Below are 19,668 nucleotides of genomic sequence, written 5' to 3' on the forward strand. Positions count from 1 at the left end.
CTTGGAATTTACTGAGATTAATTCTCACAACTTTCCATGCTTCCCAAACCTGTGTAGGAGCCTTGCCTACTGAAATCTTTATCACAAATACTATGTATACTATATTTAAAGGAGCAGTGTAAAGGATTTAGTGGCATCTAGTGGTGAGGATTGCAAATTGCAACCAGCTGAACCGTCACCAATGTGCCAAGCGCTGTTTAGGAGGTTTTTACCAGGAGCTAAATTATCCAATTAAGACTCCTACTCTCCAAAGCAAATTGACTAGGTGATTAAAAGCAGTAAAAAAAATAAAACAGTTTCATGTTATAAATTAGTGTTTCTCTGATGCTATTCAGCACGGTGTTGATGAGCCGCTTGCCAGCTCCTGCTAAGGTGTGTATAATGGCCAATGCAAAAGCACGAATGGCCCTGTCTAGAGCCACTGTTTGGTTTGTTAGTTCTGGGCTAGTATAGAAACGTGGTGGTCCAACATGGTGAACTACAGAGATGAGGACTCACTCCCTATGTAGATACAAATGACTCATTCTAAGGTAGCGAAAACAATTCTTATTTTCGGGTGACTGTACACTGTACGAAACATACTCATTATTATATTCCATTTCTGTCAATATATCCTCCTAAATAATTTTCTGAGCATAGGTGACCTTGTCCATAATAAGTCAGCATGAATGACACAATATGAAGTCATCAGATGTGTCATATTTATGATATCTGTTCTTACAGGAAAAACTACACAAAATGACTCAGGATACAAGTTTACTCTGAAGATGGATTCACTGCAACCAAGCAAAGCCCAAAGTGCTATGTGCTAGAAAACGGTCGTAAATTCTTTTAAATCTCTGAAAATTATTTCCATTACTTCACCCATTACAGTAGCCTCTGAAAGTCTACAGCATGTTCAAATACAACCAGTAGAATTGATCAGATGCTATTTTTACAACATAACAGAAGAGGTTGTGATAACCCCAGTACCAGTGTGTTGTGGCAGTGCAGCTTACAGTTTACATTGATCTAATTAAATATTCACAATGAACAGCACATAGTGATGATGAGCTGATACTGGAAACTTATACACTATATACCCATGTCTCCTAATGCAAAGCTTGTCATACAAAAAAACCCAAACCCTGGTATCCAATAATCAAATATTTTATTCATTTATGTACAAAAATCAATTACCATATGTATCTCCACTGCCTATTCTCTTGTAATAAATATGCCATGACAATGCAAATATGCAAAGACAACTTTTATTTACAGAGAAGTCCAAGCTGCAAATGAAGCACACATCATTTTGTCAAGCAGTTCAGTCTCTGTTGCTGTAGAATTGTAAACATACATGTGCACAATCTAGTCTAGTTTTGTGACAAACTCCCTTCCAGTGACCATCTTCAAGGGACAGATAAGTGATAACATCAGATACATTTTATTTGTCCTTATGTAACAAACAAAGCTTTAGTAACTGTTTAGGGAACAACTGCCAAATATCTTGCTGCAATGTGATTAAAGAGACAGTTCACCCCCAAATCACAAATACACATTTTTCCTCTTACCTGTAGTGCTATTTATCAATTTAGTTTAGCTATAGAAATGTCTGCCTTCTCTCCAATATCATGGAACTACATGGCACTCCATGAAGAAGGAAGTGTGCATCTACTCATAAACAAGAGGCTCGTGCTCATAACAGCACAAAATGTAAACATTAATGGTGTACTCCCTGGCTGAGCTGTAATATTAGCTAGCTCAGTGATGCTAGGTGAGCTAGCATAAGATGCACGCTTCCCTCTGTGCTATGATATGATTAGCGAGTGTATTCAGTAGAAAGAAAATAGTTCCAACATGAAACTGCTCACAACAGGGTCTGTGGATTATATTGAGTAACTGGGTCATGACTTCTGAAAAGAGACATCGCTGTTGAGTTTTTAAATGTATTTATTTATTTATTTTGTTGTGTGCTTTGAGCTCCACAAGCCAAGTGCCATCTAGTTCCATTATACTGGAGAGAAGGCAGACATCTATACGGCCAATATCTCCAAAACTCAGCAACTCACACCAAAAAAATCTAGACCGATAAGTAGCTCTACAGGTGAGATGAAAACTGTGTACTTTTGATTTTGAGGCGAACTGTCCCTTTAAACAGCTCCACAACTTAGTGCACAGTGGTAAACAACATGACATTGGTGCATTAACTGGTTCATAAATGTCCTCACTTACTGTAACTAATTAAACATATTAAATAATTTAACAACTTAAGTTATCACATTCCTATTTGTTTTTCCAGTTGTTGCATTAATATGGTCAGTATTATTTAGCGTTGCAGCCCCTCTGAATTAATAACCACATCATCATACACACTTGGCAGGTTTGACGATATTCAAGGTTGCCATTTTTGTTGCCAAGCCATCCTCCTCAGAGTTTTATTTACTCACTCCACATTACAAAGATCACCTGGTTTGACTGACTGGTCATCATACACAGTGTCAGTGGGTGATAGCAGACACAACTGAAATAAAAAGTATTAAATCTATATGCAGTTTGAGTATTTTTATGTGCCACTCTTGTCTTGCATGCATCACTTCCTGTTCGCAATGGATGTTTTACAGCAAAGCTTCACCAGGCACAGAGTGTTCAGAACAGCCGGTGAGTAACATCTCGATCATGAACTGTCAGGAGGTTGAATCACCGCTGTATTTTAAACACGGAGCAGCAAAAAGGACATTTAGTTACAGATTCTCAGCAGCCCGTTCCTGCATCTTGAAGCAACTCGCAACACTTCCAAACCCAGGTCAGACATAGGACCACTGTGGATGACCTACAGTGCTCTGCTAGGAGTATAAAAGCTTTAACAAGAAACATTCATTTTAATGCTGGTTGTATGTTGTTAACATGAGTCAGTGCTGCATGAACTGTGACCTGTGTGATGTGTGCTAGTTTCTTCCATTTATTCTTTGCATCGTTACTCCATTTTATTTACTTGAAGGCATCAAATAACATGCTTTTCCCGCCAAAACTCAATTTCAGTTGCGCAGTATACTGCCCTCACAGAGAGGAATACATTCAGCAGAGATTGAGGAGGTTTCTTGGTTGTTTGTTAGTGACCGAGTCATGATTTTGTGAATGGCATAAATGAGCAAAAATCATGATGCTATGATACTAGTACCAGTTAGGGCTGGGCAATATGGAACAAATCAAATAGCTATATTTTTGACCAAACAGTAGGATTTCTAAGAAGGGACTCAACCAATTTAGCTGCAATGCAACACGATTAAAGAAACACAGTGCAATGTAAAACTTAAAGGGAAAGACCACCTAAATTATGAATTCCAATATATTATTTCAAGGGTGTAGAAATGTTCAATCCATATTTGTGAACATGAGCTGCCCTCTCTCAAAGCCAGAAACCAAAGAAGTAAGTCTCAAACTTGTGATGTCATCAAGTATAAAGTCTGGAGCTGCTCCATAGGCAATGAATAGGAGACTGATTTTGTGGACCCACAGAATGTTTGTCTGCCTTTTTACAAGCAAATGAGCTTTAACCTATTGTAGTGATCTCAGTAATGAAGCAGAAAATGTACCCATATACTAAGAACATTCACCTGAGTGCTGTCAGTGTCATCTAGAACATCTTTCAGCATTCATTGTTCATGGAGCAGCTCCACACTGTTATCTGATGACATCACAAGCCTTAATTTTAGCACTCTAGCTCCTGGATTTGGGAGAGTTGTTCATGTTCACTAATATCTTTGGACTGCCTTAAACCATAATAATAACTAGTAGGAATTTCAAAAATGGGTGCACTTCCCCTTTAAAGGCAGCCCCATCTCTTGTCTTGTAAGACATCCATATACAGTAATACTACCCTATATAAAAGAATATCAGCAAAACGACCATTTGTATATCAATTACTCACCCCACGGTACCTTGAATTTGTGAAGAAAACTTTGTTTTTCATGCATGCCTGTTGTGAACAAAGAATTGAAAAAGGCAAATATTCTTCATGAATTGAAGTAGTCCAATCAGTACTTCCCAAACATAATTTTGCTGCTAATTGTTACAATATAACATGCCTACAAGTTCAAATGCATGCAATGTGAGACTGTTTGTTCTGACATGCAGTGTTGGGTAAGTTACTCTCAAAATGTAATATATTACATATTACTAGTTACCTTAAGGTGAAAGTAATAAGTTACTTCCCAATACCACTCTCTGTGTAGAGTATTAAGTTACTTATTACACTACATTTGTGTTGCTTTCACCAAAATGACCTCAGAAGAATGAGTAGGCATTTTAAAATGATGAGGGTCATGTTGTGTCACAGCAGATAATGTCGGGTGGTAACGTGTTATGTGATACTGCTGACACGTAAATCGTAAAGTTTTAGCGCTAATGCATGTGTCTGGGAATAACTAAACAACTGACTGGATAAATGTCACAAGGATTATACTGCACAAGTTGTGAGAGAGTCTGTAAACATATTTTGATATAGTTGTGCTGTTGTTGTTAAATGCGGACCCCAATGACCTCAAGTCATGAAGACTGTTCGACATTTTTGCACTCATTGTTCATCATGGAGGCATGTGAAAAACAGTTTTCTTCATGAAATTAAAATAACAGGAGTTCCTTTAATACACTTGTTAAAGTGATATTTCAACTTCGTAGAACATCAAAAGCTCTTGTAGAGTTTAGATCTACTTTTTAAATTTGTTTTGCAGATTTGTAATTAGTGTTCTGTTGTAGTTTAGGTGCTGCCTATGATTCTCTAAAGTCACCAATTACTTTGTTTTGTCACCCTTAAGTCTTGCACTTCATGTGTGTGCACTACAAACAGTCAAACATTTTGCCAGTGTGAAATCGCCTTGAAAATAATTAGTCACATAAAAAATGTACTTTCAGCAAGAGCTAACAAGATATAGATTTAGGTGATGTTTCTGTTATAAAACACTATCAATCCCAGCTGTCCTCAATACCCCTTACACACTTGGTCATGATAGTGACTGTATGTGATGCCCAAAACTTTTCTTTGTATTTTATTTTTTTTCTCTCAGGCTCAGTGTAACAAGGAATGTTAAGCTACAGTTTTATACAGGGAGTTACAGTGATTAATCAGAGATCATATAATCACAGCAAAACATAATATTGAAATGTGTTCAAAACAAAAATTTTTTGAAATCACACACTCAAATATTAAAAAGTAAAAATGTCTGCAAATCACCTCGTGTCTCGTCTACACACTTCAACAGCAGTGCACATTTCTCACATCAATTTCCCCTTCACACGTGTAAGTCATTTCAGTGAATGTCTTCTAAGCTGTGAACACCAAATTAAAAATCCACACACTAGAGTGCAATCAGTGAACTACTTTTGATTTAAACAGATTCAGTAATCAACATGAAACACTCTCCCCACTATGTGATGGGTCAAAACATCAGGATATAAAAAGCACAAGAAGTAGAAGAATGTATACAGCAGAGTCACTGGGAGAGCAGCATTGGATCTATGTAGGGACATGACTAAGTTTACACCACAGAGTCATGTTTGCATGTTTGTTAACCTTTTTTCATCCAGACTCGCACGATCTCCACAAAATATTGCTTTCATTATAAGCAGTGAAAAACAATCAGATTATGATTCATGAATGTTTTTAGTTCAGAGTGACAGGTTTGGATTTCATATCAGATTAAATAAAAAGTCATTGCACTATAAACTGAATTGTCTCCTGCTGGACACCAGCTGTCAGCAACCAATCAGAAATCAGCACTTGTGTTTAAAGGGATAGTGCACCCAAAACCCAAAAACGAAGTCTGGGGCGCCGTCTGCCATTAGGTGTGCTAGCCGCTCCCCCCGCTGATCTCCGCAAGGGATGTGAGGACTCTAAAACTTCACCACGGCCTCCATCGGCATATGGGTGAGTAGATAATGGCTGAATTTTCATTTTTGGGTGCACTATCCCTTTAATGAAGATTGTCCCCTGATACGTTCCACCTATGTTGTATATTCTGCAATTGTTCTACCCCATATTTTAGAGCAATTAACATCAACGGTTTAATAATTTAGCTTTGCCCCAGCTGTTTGGGTTTGTGACGTTTAACATTTTGGTTGAGGATAGCAGCCAAAATATTGCTTACAGCAGCTTCTTAAACGCAAGGACTTTTTCAATTTCCCAATTGTTCCGTGCATTCCAGGCTGTTTTCAGAAACCTGGTTATGACAATGAACCAGAGAACAACTTGATGAGAAGCTGCCCACCTTTGAAAGAGGCCAGTTTAGATAATAATTTGTTGGAATAAGGAAAGTGCCTTGTGGTTTGCTGTATGCTTTGCCTATTGTGGCTATGCTAATTATTTAGAGATGCATAAAGATCAGCTGTCTTTAATAACCCATGTCATATGTGGATGTCATGGTGCCTGGCAATGATGTTACTGTTCTGTGCTATTGTCTATGATGTAAAAAAGACTGTCTAATAAAATCAAAGTGTCAAAAAAAGAAGAAAAACGGCAGTTTGAAACGCAGCTGCCTGCGATGGCCAACAGGACATATCATGAGGAGTCATTGTATGTGCTTGACTGTGTCATTTTATAAAAGGTGTCTTGTTGTCAGATGGGCATGAGACAAAATAAAAATTTTAATGCCACTGTTATCCTGGCCAAAATAACCGCAATTTACGATATTATCCTGGTAATCATGAGAATATGCTTTTTAAATGGCACCTCAACATACTGGAAGCACATCAACTTGTATTTTGTTAAGAAATAATTATTATTATTGCATCATCATTGGACAGATAGGACAGAGATATTTTTAAGTGAACAACAAACAATCGTAAATAGCCAGGCTTTTCAACTATTTGAAATTGCATTATATCTTTTGATATGAAATATGCCAATGATTGATACGATTTTTTTGTGTGTTTTGAGTTTGGTGTGTGTGTGTGCAGTTTGTCTCTTTTTGGCAGAAAAGCAGTGGCAGGGCGCTGGGGAGCACTTCATCCCGACGCATTTTTAAATGACGCACTACACATGAATTTTGTTTCTATGACAACAATATCTTGACATTAATGTTAGCTAGGTCGCTAACGTGATGCTATGTTAACGGAGGGTTGACTACACAGTTTAAGACAAGCTTATCGAAATAAAAGCACAGCACTCTCCAGCAACATTCAGTGTCGGGCCGATCCGCGTCCACAAATGGGCTTTTCTGTCTTTGTTGCGATAGTTTGTGGATGACAGCTTGGGATTTACCATGAAGGTACACAAGAGATTTTGAAGCAGAAGCGCACGGCCACACAAAAAAAAGCCTAAGTGCAGGCAGCCGCATACACTCTCCTTGTTGGGAACAACTGAAAAAACAGACACTGGCAATAGAGAAAAAAACACCATGTAGAAACAGGCACTTAGCCCCAAGCATTTAATCAGATATGAAAGCCTTTTTGAAAGCAAATGAATGTCGCCTAGTTGTTGATCTATTAAAATATAAGAAAATACTCATTACAGTTACGCAGATTTGCATTTGATAGTTCCCGTATTGGCAATATACTGCAGGGTCACTGCACTGATTACTGCTTTCTCATCAGAGTGCATGCACTGCCAGTCAATCACAAAATCCATGCCTTATCAGAGGGCACTGCTGCTTTGATGACATGCTGCACACCCAGGTGATCACTGTCATTCAGACAGTGAGCAAAATGATACAGAAGTAGGATTGAAATTAGTTTGTGCCATCAATCCATGTGTCAGATGGTAATAACAGCTCATCACCTCTCCGAGCAACTGGAGACAGGAAACAATCCCATGTCTATGGATTATTACAGATTAATCCGAATGGTTTAGTCTAATATTTTACCTTTTTTTTTTTTTTTAAACAGAAACCTCTGTATGGAATTCAGTTTCTTTTTTGCCATCATGCAACAGCTTTGTAAAACTGAAGTGCAGAGCTGAAACTAAGGCGATAGACTGAGAGCTGAGTGAGGACTTGTTCTGTAGTTTGTTGATGTTTTTCTGTGTGTGTGTGTGTGTGTGTGTGTGTGTGTGTGTGTGTGTGTGTGTGTGTGTGTGGGTTTTCTCACGCATCAGAACACATGCTGGAATACTCTTGGCATTACCACTGACCAAAACACTGGCCTCAGAACTGCAGTTGGTCCCCGGACACTGCACAGTGACTGTTTGCTGCTGATAAATTTATAGTTAAGGTCAAATGCAGAGGACAAATTTCCATGCTGAGATTTAAAAAGTACAACATAATAAGTTAAACTCCATGACCCCCCTCTCCCAAACACACCGCTCCTGAAGCAGCCATCTGCTCTCGCAATAAAGCTTCACTTCAGAGTAACTTGGCATTTTCTGTATGTATCCCCTGTGACAAATGCTAATGGATGCTAAGTGATCAGTTTGAGTTACAATGCAGAAATGGTCGGCAAATGAAGGCACTGAAATAATGAGAATTTGATAAAAACACCACTACGCTGTTCTGTTCTGTAGTGTAGAGATACACAACATATTCCCGCAGCATTAGAGTCTCATATTACAAATGTGAAGCGTTTGTTCAGAAGTTTTCCATTTCATGAGACAAAAAGCTGGTGAGCTCTGACATGAAGAGGACACAACAAATGTCTCCTTTGGTGCCGGACACTATCTGTCCTGGTTGTCCAACCTGAGGCCATGGTCCGAGGCGTCCTCAGAGGGAGTGTCTAGGACAGGATTGACAAATCCTTCAAACTCAGCATCTGCGCTGTCCTCTGGAAGAGTACTCACAAAATCATTCTCCCACTCCAGTGCATTGGAGTCCTCGGAGGCTGAGGTCGGCCCGCTGTTCATCTGCTTGCTCCCGGGCCTCAGGGCTGCGCGCAGGATGTCCTCCTCCGTCCGAGACCTCTCCCAGGCTGGAAGTGCACGATTGATTCCTACGACACAAGGACACGAGCTTTCATTCTGACAGCAGAAGTCAGTGAAGACAAAAACGGCTGCAGGCAGTAATCTGGTGGCCCAGAGAGCATCCAAGTCACCTGTTCCAACCTGAGATTTACATCTCAATATACTGCATTTCTTATGTGGAACATAACCAAGATGCCATATGTGTAAATACAGGATGTTTTTTATAGTTGGAGCCGAACTGACTGTTTATATCTCCTTGGCTGTAACACAGACACACAGGTAAAAACAGTAGTTTTTGTATTCAGGAATAAATGAGAATATGCCCTGGGCCATAAATAATCCTGGCAGCGCCCAGGAAGCCGCGGGGACCAATGTTCCCACAGTGCCATGCCTTTGAACAGTGAATAACAATACAAACTAGAGCACTCGGAGAGCGTAGACCTCCGCCAAGTAGCTCTGATTTCCCGCCATTGTATTATTTTATCCACTTCGCTTCAACCGATCACCACCACAATTTTATCATCTGTTCCTTGTCCCATTATCAACCCCTCCTGAAAATTTCATCAAAATCCGTTCAGAACTTATCGAGTTGTTTTGCAGACAAACAGACCAACGCCAACGAAAACATATCCTCCTTGGCGGAGGTAATAACCCTGTATAAATCACACCAAAATCAAATGGGGGGTGCACATTAGAGATGCCACAGTGAGAAAATTTTCCCACCAGTTAATGAACCACTGTTAACGATTACATCGGGCATTTCACAAGAAAACATATTCATTGATGGCACTTAGAGCGCTGACTTATCATTATCAGCTTCCCTGTTAGCACTGGGTTTGAATCTGAAATATTGCCAAATAGGGGCTTTTGCTTTTCCTTTTTACAACAAATCCTCTGCCATTGTCTTATTGGTCAACTCTTCTTATTCTTGTTTTGTGATAAGTGAAATGCTGCTGCTGCTGTACTGGGCAGACACTTTCAAAGTATAACTTGTTAGGGTTGGGTAGCAACTTGGTAGTTTTAGGGGAACTGACAGAATTCCATTGATACTTCGATTAATGGTGCCAAATTTCGATACCTGAGAGTGCATCTGGGTGAAAAAGTGCATCTGGCTGGAAGTGCCACAAAGTGTCTGAAAGTCAAGTAAATCAGTGGATAAATCATTTTGATTGTCATAACCCCCGCAAAATGTGTCGTCTTGCTATGAGGATTTGATCTATTTGGTCTGATAACATTTTGAAAGTCTAGAAGAGCCACAAGACTGTCTTATCCCTGTTAAAGTTAGCAGAGTGCTAAACTGGAAATCAGCTGCTCAGTCGATGGAGGTTGGCTGCTTTGCCACACTTGGCCTTGAAAGTCTCTAGTGCACTTGCTCTATAGGCCCCACAGTGCGCAAGATCCAGGTACTTTCAAACCACAGAAACTGAGCTTTTTTTGGCTTCATGCACCACTGAGCAACTTCCATTAGAATGAACAGGGCCCTGCCTCCAGTGCTGTATCCAGGTCTCTCAGCACATGCAAGCTTGAAGCCTGGAAACCAGCCACAGAGCTCCACGGCCAGAAAAAGAGCTGCCAGGTTCAACCTCAGACAGGAGGTGAAAGGGCCCACAAAGCCGGAAGGCCGGCAACAAAGCTATCCAGCGAGCCAAAACTACTGCTTCTGTGTGAAAATGAAATCAATTGATTTTATTTCTGTAAAATATAGAAGAGAATACATATTGTGTAGAATCTTTGCTGATTCAAATTTTCCTACATGTTCAGTAACTTTTGGTCCAACTGATGAGGAGGAAAATCTGAATCAGTAAAACTCAGTGACATTTCCACAGCGTGTTGACAACACTAAGATGAGCATGGAGAAAAAAAACAGTGGTACCCAAAGACATAAAAATACACTAAGATCAGCAGAATTTACTGCAAGACTTCCTAAACAGCACTGATGATTGTACTGAATATGCCCACAATGTGTTATTGCTAAATGGCAACCAAGAATCCCTACACATGGACTTAACACCTGTAATTCAAAACTTGTTTGGGACTTTTGTGAAGGGTTGATACATAGAAGATTTACTGTATGACTATGCACAGATGGCCTGCTCTGCCTCTTCCTCCCCCTCTTTGCTGCAGTATCACTGAAAAACAGAATCAATCTTGGCTGCGAAATGACTGAAGCACCAGTTTGGAGGCAGAGAAATCTCTGACTTGTCCCCTGGTGTGATCGATCTTCAGTCAAAGTTCAATCAAGATGTTGCAAGAACAGTTGATGGATTAGTGATTTGTGACAGACCAAAAGTTTTTTCATCTTTGCAGCTGAAGAGTCAGAGGAAAGACTTGAGAATAAAATCAACTGCTCAGAGACAAGTCTTCCAATTTAAGCAAAAAAAACTGAATTCTCACCTTCCTCATCTTCCCACTCTAGATCCAGTGAGGTCCCGTCATCATTGGTCGAGCGGGTCTTGGTGGTGAAGTCCCAGCTGCACTCTGTGTTGGGAGTCACCACGTTGGTGTCAGATGGCAGTCCTGGAAACAAACAGTCAATCATTACAACAGGATGTAACTCTTATACCTTTTCTTGGTTATGCAGTATGCTTTGAACTGATAAACACATGCATGCGTACCAGTATATTATTAGAGCCAATATATTCAAAGCAAGATGGTTCACTTACTGTTGCCCCTGAAAGCTTCTGACTGGGCTTTTACATTTTGGAGGTAGACGTCAAAATCCTCTCCAGAGGCTTGTCTGGAACAGGGCATGAAAACAATCAACACAATGACAACAGATGTGTAAGAGCAGTCACTCATAACTCTGTGCCTGAATAATCTCTCCTGCTAAGGTTTTTAGTGAGTCCTATTCCTCTGTGTTTGTAGCTCCCTTCTGGCACAGTGAAGGAAAGTTAAGCATTGAATTCTGACACTGGATACCTTGTAGTGCTTTAATAGCTCATCTGCAGCTTACACACTGCAGGAACAAACTGTGTGCTCGCATCATTAAATCAATGTTTCTGGTGAGAGCTTAAAAAAGAAATATGTAATGTGAGATTCTGTCTGGATAACAGCAACAAATTAAAATATCACACATCTGCGGTGCTGATAGAGATGTTGATTTATACTAATTATTAATTGACTGATCTGCAACATGCTGGAAGTTCTGGTTTTCAAATCTGTCTTTGCAGCTGCCAGAGATGAAAGACTTTTAAACACGCACCGTATGTTATTTCTGCCCCTATGGGTCTTTCAATCATAACAATAACAAAAGACGGACTTTGATGAGGCCGTGAAGTGGCGTGGGATCATGGGAGTTGCTGTCTTCATAACCACGATTGCTGACTCAGTCAAGAATAATGTTCACGGATGAGGAAACGTATTTAGGTTTTCTTCAAGTTACATTTATTCTCGCCTCATACATTCCCTTGTCTCCCCGACTAGAGGTGGTAAAAGTTAAATGACGTCACTGACAGGTGATCAAATAAAATAGATTTCTCTGAGTTTGTACACTGTTGTAAACATTTGAGATAGTTTAAGCACACAGTTCAACAAAACATGACATAAGTGTTGTCGTTTTTAGACGCTGTAATATGGAAATGTTTAACATTAAATCTTCAACTTATTGCCTCTTTAAATATATCCAGCAACAGTCCTCTAAGTATGTCTACTTTAGTAGACTTAATAAAGCCCATGAAGAGCCTCATGACCGCAGCTTGTCCTCAGCTACACAGCTATCCTGTTGTCTAATGAACTTAAGTGACTTACTTTCTTTGCTGAGTTTCACCGCCGGAGCCATCTGCTTTCCCCCGTGTCCTCTGGGCAGACAGCTGCTAGCAAAAAACCCACAGATCAAGAAAAAAGATAGCCCTGTCTTCCCATCATTTAAATACAGACCAAAAATACTGAACAGTGCTGCCGTTAAGGAAACATTAGAGCCAATAACTTAAATAAAACAAAGCAACACCAGAGAAGCACTGGAATGTGGCATGAAAAGCAAAGACATCTCAAATCCCAGCAGAGCCAGACTTTCTTTTATATATCACATACTGTGAAAAGCCATTTCCCTGCAGCAGGCCCTTCTGTGAAACAGTATCGGAAATATATAGCCTTGATATCTGTCTTGCTGCAATACTATTATATTCCAATAGTCCACATTTCTCTCTTAATGATGCAGGGACTGTAATGACTGCAAAAGCCAGGCAGAAGTAATGCTGTTATTTGCAGCCTGGGCCTGGTCTTTTCCTCATTTCACTGCTTGTACTTATGAATCAGGGTCATTGCAAGTTTTATGTCCACTGGCACTTGAGTCCTAGTTGTATATCATGCATCATCTACTGGCCATTATTCCATCCTCAAGTGCCATACTGAAATAAATGTGATGCCTTTTGCCTGTCCATGACTAAAATACTGATAGTGAGCTTTGTTCCACTGCAGCTATGACGGACCTTTTCATTATTTGTCTAAAAGAATGAGTAGGAATGCTAACAATGCTAACAAGTTGTTTGTCAGGTAAGTGAAGTGCTGAGAGAGACAACACATTACCACAGTGGATAACTAGGACATGTTAATGAGGACAAAAAGACTGAACGGAGAAAATATCACTGTGTTCCTTTAAGACACAGAAGGCCGAGGACTTGTAACGCTGGGACGCCTCTGCACAGGGCCAGCAGGTTAGAGGAGAAGTTGTTTTAGCCAAGCAGTAAGTCAAACTGGCAGAAGGGAGCGCTCAGTGCCGCCTCACCTCCTTCATTTTTCGTTCACGTGCCAACCTGGCGGCCTCGCGCTGGGCGGCATTTCTAGCCTCCTCTTCTAGCCTCAACTTCTCCTCTTGTTCCTCTAACTGAGCAGAAACAACGAAATGAAACAAACACAAAACACAGAACAGAAAATTACAAAAACAGAAAAAACAACGCAGCAAATTAAAAAGAAGGCAAAAACAGGTCTAAAACATAAAATGAAATAACGGTGGCTGTTAATCCAACAAAGACAGAGTGCGTCTTACCTCCACTTGTAGCTTCTGGTCTATCAGGATCTGCTTGTCTGAGATCGCAGTGTAGTGGTGCTCTTTGAGGTGTTTGATCTCATCTTCACTGATGGGCCTATACAAGAATGACAATATACTTCAAGGTTAATTGTTCTTTTGTCAAAGAATGCTGATTTTTATCTTTTTTAGACTCACACCAGATCTCTTACCTCGGGCAGGGCTGTGGGCTCTCAGCCTGCAATGCAACAAACACAACATTTTACCATACAGCCTTGACTGTGTCAGATGAATCTTCCCTGCCACACTGTTTGACTCAAGTGCAACTAGTCTGGGACTGGAGACAGTAATCGAATTACTCCCACAGTAATGAGCAGTGGCTGCTGCAGCCATCATTTTCTATCCATCAGTGTAGGATGGCTACTGCAGGAAGGTCTGATGGGAGTCTGAAGTAAAAAGTGTCCTGGGAATATCAGTATAATGCCGCTTTTAGTTAGACTATACATCTTATAAAACACTCACTCAGTCTTTTACAATGTAATTGCTTCCGAAACAGTAGAACAATAATAGAGATGAGAGAAAACTCACTGGCAATATTTTTCTTATTTAGGTCCCAAACAAGTGGCAACCTCCAAGGCTAAAAAATGAAGCCAACAAGGAAGTGAAAAAAACTGCAGTTCCTTTAATGACCACTCGAGGCTGGCTCTAAAAACAAGACAATCCCTATAGAACTCGTCCAATTTTACAGCACAAATAAACATGTTTACAGCCTGGTGCAAGTCTATAGCTATGCTTTATTTAATTAAATCTTAAAGTTACCATAATTAGGGGCATGTTTTCTAATATATCTTATAGGTCTATATCGGTAAGCTTTGATGTGTATGGGTTTACGTGCCCATTAGCAGATACATAAAACAGATCACAATCAGGAATTTACAAATTTTTACTTCTGGTGATTTGGTAAAAGGTAGTGTAGCGCTAAACCTACAACTGGCAGTTGATCCATAAAAGTGTACAAGGGCAGGTGCGTTCTATTTAAATCCCCCATCCACTTTCTCTCTGCTCTCCAAGTGGCCTCCATATACTGTTACGTGATATCAAGGGCTTAGAGGAAGTGAAACTACTAAAGAAACACAGTGAATGAGTCAGATCCACCCCTCGCTCCTCAACAGTACACCCTCTCTACTGATTATGGCCACTTCTGGTTCCAAAAATCCAAGATGGCAACAGCCAAAAGGCCAAATTTAAGGCTTCAAAACAGGAGTCCACAAATCAGTGGGTGACATCACTGGGGCTATGTCCATTATGTCAGTCAATGGTCTAGAAGCTCTTCTGTATAAACAGAACATTATAACATGATCACTTACCTCATCACTCTCTACCAGATTTTCAAACTGCAAAATTAAAAGACACAATTAGACAACTAACATTATACTCAACAGTCACCATTAATAACAGAAATCGATACTAGCAAATGTACAACTCATACCTCTATTGTATAATGTTCCCCTGTGGTACTGCTTCTGAAGTATTTTGACCTGCAGGAAGAATTAAGAGAGTATGAACACATTGTCAATAATCCGAGACATCTAAAAGGTGATGTAAGCTTAAATTTTTATTCTGAAAAGCTGCAGTTTCACATGACAGAGCTGTGATGATGATTACATTGTATACCCCTCACATCAAACACAACATGTATCAAGACATGAAAAACTGAGTAGCTCAGTAGCTCTGGCACTTCTTTGCCTCACCGCACAGTGAATTTGCGGATTTGCGAATCTGCAACAGTCCCAAGAATTGACCTCGACAACTTTACACACAATATAACTGATGCTAAAACTTCAGTACTGAACCCAAATGACAGCAATCTGCTGTAAATGCAGTGATGCATTTTGTGTCTATATTCTCAGGGCTTAACAGGTAAATTCATTTGTTCACCTCGTCAAAGGCAGCACTTTCATACTGAAGGGTTCAAATCAGGGTCCAATTCAGAAGTGGAAGCACAGTGTAACAGCCATGTTGTAATGACCACGAGACAGTGACTGATTTCTGTGCTGACTAATTTGGTTTAGTAAGAGCCCTGTCACTGAGCAGTTACAGTAACACAGCATGTGTGACACAGGACAATATATCATCATATATAATAGCCTGCATAGTCCTGAAGTCTAAAAATGATTGGAAACATTTTTTTTAATGACACAAATCTGTTTCAAGGATTTATCGTTTTTAAAATGATGTTCTGATAAGTGTAGATACAATGGCATCTTAATTTGTTGCACAGTCTGTGATAAATCTGGGTCTCTGGGGATGTGTGCATCTAAGGGTTAATGGGCTAACAGACACGCAAAAAAAGCATTCACCTAGCATCGCACCTGTGTATTTTGAGTTCAACAACTTAAAATGGCAGGTTTTGAAGTCAATGATAATAAATTCATAACGTATCAATCCATTACACTTCACACGAGCTCATGTGATATCGTCCTAAACATTTTCTGCTAGCTACATACAGCCAGCATATCATTTGTGGTTTTAACGGGTCCACTGACTTCCTAGTCAGGCTTCACCTCTACGGCACCAATTATCAAATTGTGTTTGCCTTTTTTAATCACTAAAAGTGCATCACACAACGACATACTGGCACTGGCATGTGACATGTGTGACATATAGTGCAAGACCACTTTCGCTGTGTCCTAGGCCTAGCGCCGCCCAACACAATTGTGATTGGTTTAATGTAACAAAAAGAAGCCACAGAGTTTTTCCCCCACAGGATACAGATAATCTGTGATTCTAGACCTCTCTCTAGTGCAAAGACAGTGCTGTGGAGATAGGTCTAGTTCACCTAGCATCACTGAGCTAGCTAAAATCACAGCTCAGCCGAGGAGGACGCCTACAAGGCCTCTCTTCCATGAGTAGATGCACACTTTCCTTCTGCATGATGATACAGTTGGCAGGTGTAGTTCAATAGAAAGAAAATAGTTCCTACATGAAACTGCTCACAACAAGGTCTGTGGATTATATTGAGTAACTGTTTCATGATTTTTGAAAAGACATTGCTGTTGCATATTTCCAGTGTATTTTGGGGGGATTTGAGCAGCTGAGTGCCATCTAGTTCCATTATACTGGAGAGAGGGCATCTGTACTGCCTATATCTCCAACACTCAGCAACTCACACCAAAACAATCTAGATTAATAAATTACACTACAGGTAAGAGGAAAAAAATCTATTTTTGATTTTGGGGTAAACTGTTCCTTTAAGATGTTTCGAGAGAGATGTTTAATCTTGTGTCTATGCAAAATAAATAAAACATATATTTTTTTCTGTTTCACTTTATTACATGTGGCATAAAACACACACTATATTACTCCAATTGAAACAGCTGTCATTTTACAATGTTAAAACATGACCTAATACGAGCATTAAAATGAGGTTTCCAAGCTGTCAATCCCAGACTAATATTTTGAAAGTACCACTGTATCTGTTCACATCAGTATTCAAACATATGCCAGTGATAAATGAGTGTTAAACAGCTTGCTGCTGGATCAGAGCAGGCCTTCTGTAATCATAACAAAGCACAATGTAAAGTCAGACCATAAAACATAAATTATTAACCTAAACATGATGTCATAATGGCCTGCAAATAACACAAGAAACAGACAGTTGAGACTCAGTACATGGATAAAGACTAACTACAAGGTCCAAACATTACTCTACAATTATTGTCAAAGACTTGTTACACAGCCCTCTCACAGTGTGTCTGTATACCAGGGCTCTTGTCTGATGAGACGGAACTAACATACATGTCCACAGTGTTGACAATAGGGGTGGGGTCTTGAGTCCTGCTGGCACTGGCTGGCTGCAGGTTAGACCCCACAGGGACCCTTCAGTAACGAAACCACTACTGCTAACTGACTCACCTTTAATACACAGTTACAACACCACTACCAGGCTCACACACAGAGCTGTCAATACGTCCTAACAGACATACTGTGGTGTCAGTTATCGGCTAACCAACTTGGAGCTAACGCTAGCAGTAACCGGATACGCTGGTTCAGATGATGCTTCTATGCTAGTTAGCTCACCTAGCTAATGTCATGTTTCACTTACCCGCCTCCTCTCTGGATCCTGTTGGCTTCTCTCCTGAAGAGCCCGACACAGTATGCCCAGCAGTTACCCATCGCATTGTCAAATATTACTATTATCTAGCTGCCTAGCTAGTAATCTCCTGACAGCTGCTGGTGCATTGGTGTGTGGGTCGCTACATCTCAAAGTGCAGTCCTGCTCCAGCCACTTCCTCATCCTCTTTCCTCTCCGGCTGATGACAGGGAGCACACAAATGTTCAACACCACCACCTACTGTCGATTTATGGTCATTTTTGAGAAATAGGACCACATTGAGAAACAACATTTAAAATCTTGGCTCATATTGCCCCTTGCATTGCACAAATGGAGTCATGATTACAACTAAAATGGTCTGAGTGTGTTGGTATTGATGTAAAAGTATGGTATATATGTGTACATTGAGAAAATTGCCAATTCAGAGCCCCATACACACTACAGTACTCGTAAAAAAAAAAGGAAAAAAAGAGATCAATGGAAGTCAAAAGGTCAAAGATCAAAAAAGCACTCTGTTACCAAAGCAAATTCTTTTTTGTTTTGGTTTTCAGTGCAGCATGTTTACTCAGGTCCTGTTGCTGCAAACCTATAAGTGCATGTAGCCTGCTTGGCTGGTCATTTCTTAAGCAAAAATGAAGAGACGCTTTTCACTGGAGGAGACTCTGACTGCTGTCCTGCAGTCCTCTGAGGGCAAGGAGGAGGTGTCCAGCAGACTGAAACAGGCAGTGAGGAGAAATCAAGGGAGGCTTCACCTGAATTTGATCATGATGGGTCTTCCACCTCCAGCTAAAATGAGGACATGGAGGAGGAGGAGAAGGAGGAGGAGGATGTTTCGAAATCCAGAAATGGGCAGCTGATCTGGGCTCCAACCCCTGAAGAGACTGCGGTATGTTCCACCCCCAATTTTGACCTCAGAGCCCAGGCATCCTTTGAGCTCTTCCTTGCTGAGAAAAGATGCTGGGACACAGAGTCACTGGGCTGAGGACACAGGACGATCAATATTTCGCACCACAATGTCCAAGAGGAGGTTCCAGCAGATCAGCATGGCCCTCAGGTTCGACGACCGCCTGAGTAAAACAAGCGCATCAACGGGGGGATAAGACGGCTGCCATCCCGGGTTTGTGGGATTTGTGGAGCAACGGCTCCCCCTCCTTTTCAATCCAGGTCGAGGTGTATGTGACGTACATACATCCCAAGCAAACCTGTCAAGTATGGGTTGAAAGTCTGGGTAATCTGTGATGGAAAGACTTCATATGCCTGGAGAATGCAAGTGTATACCAGGAGGTATCTGGGTGCAGAGAGAGGTTAACCAAGGGATGTGAGTGGTCCTTGAGTTGACGGAGGGACTTGAGGGCCACACTGTCACAGTGGATAATTTTTTTATTTCGTTTCCGCTGGCGGAGGAGCTACGGAAGAGGAAAATGACCCTGGTGGGCACCTTGCAAAAAAACAAGCCGGAGCTCTCCCCGCAGCTACTACAGACCCAGCTGAGAGAACTGCTGTCCTCAGTGTTCGCCTTCACTCGCACCCAAACAGCTGTGTCTTACATGCCAAAGAGAGGGAGGAATGTCTTGCTGCTCAGCACCAAACACAGAGAGCCAGCAGTGGAGGAAGGACCGAAGAAGAAGCCTAAGATTGGGACTGACTACAACCACTGAAAAGGTGCAGTTGACAACCTGGATAAAGTATGTGCCATTACACATTAATTATTTGCAATTTTAAATT

At 40.6% G+C, this 19,668-nt stretch overlaps 1 protein-coding gene across 2 annotated transcripts; it reads right to left on the reverse strand.

Moving 5' to 3' along the window:
- Positions 1-1,192: 1,192 nt before the first annotated feature.
- Positions 1,193-18,148, reverse strand: ap1ar (adaptor related protein complex 1 associated regulatory protein). 2 transcript variants are annotated; one of them, XM_049585793.1, is made up of 10 exons: positions 17,935-18,148; positions 15,319-15,367; positions 15,197-15,223; positions 14,042-14,067; positions 13,851-13,947; positions 13,590-13,688; positions 12,614-12,678; positions 11,530-11,603; positions 11,261-11,383; positions 1,193-8,895 (listed from the first exon to the last, which is right to left on the reverse strand). In XM_049585793.1, the coding sequence occupies exons 1-10, from the start codon at positions 18,003-18,005 to the stop codon at positions 8,624-8,626; spliced, it is 903 nt and encodes a 300-aa protein (XP_049441750.1). In that variant the 5' UTR covers positions 18,006-18,148; the 3' UTR covers positions 1,193-8,623. The 2 variants fall into 2 exon arrangements, with proteins under 2 accessions (XP_049441750.1, XP_049441751.1); XM_049585794.1 differs by having other exon boundaries at positions 12,614-12,675; positions 17,935-18,147.
- Between the last annotated feature and the right edge of the window lie 1,520 nt (positions 18,149-19,668).

This window comes from Epinephelus fuscoguttatus, linkage group LG9 (assembly GCF_011397635.1).
Source record: "Epinephelus fuscoguttatus linkage group LG9, E.fuscoguttatus.final_Chr_v1".
NCBI lineage: Eukaryota > Metazoa > Chordata > Actinopteri > Perciformes > Serranidae > Epinephelus > Epinephelus fuscoguttatus.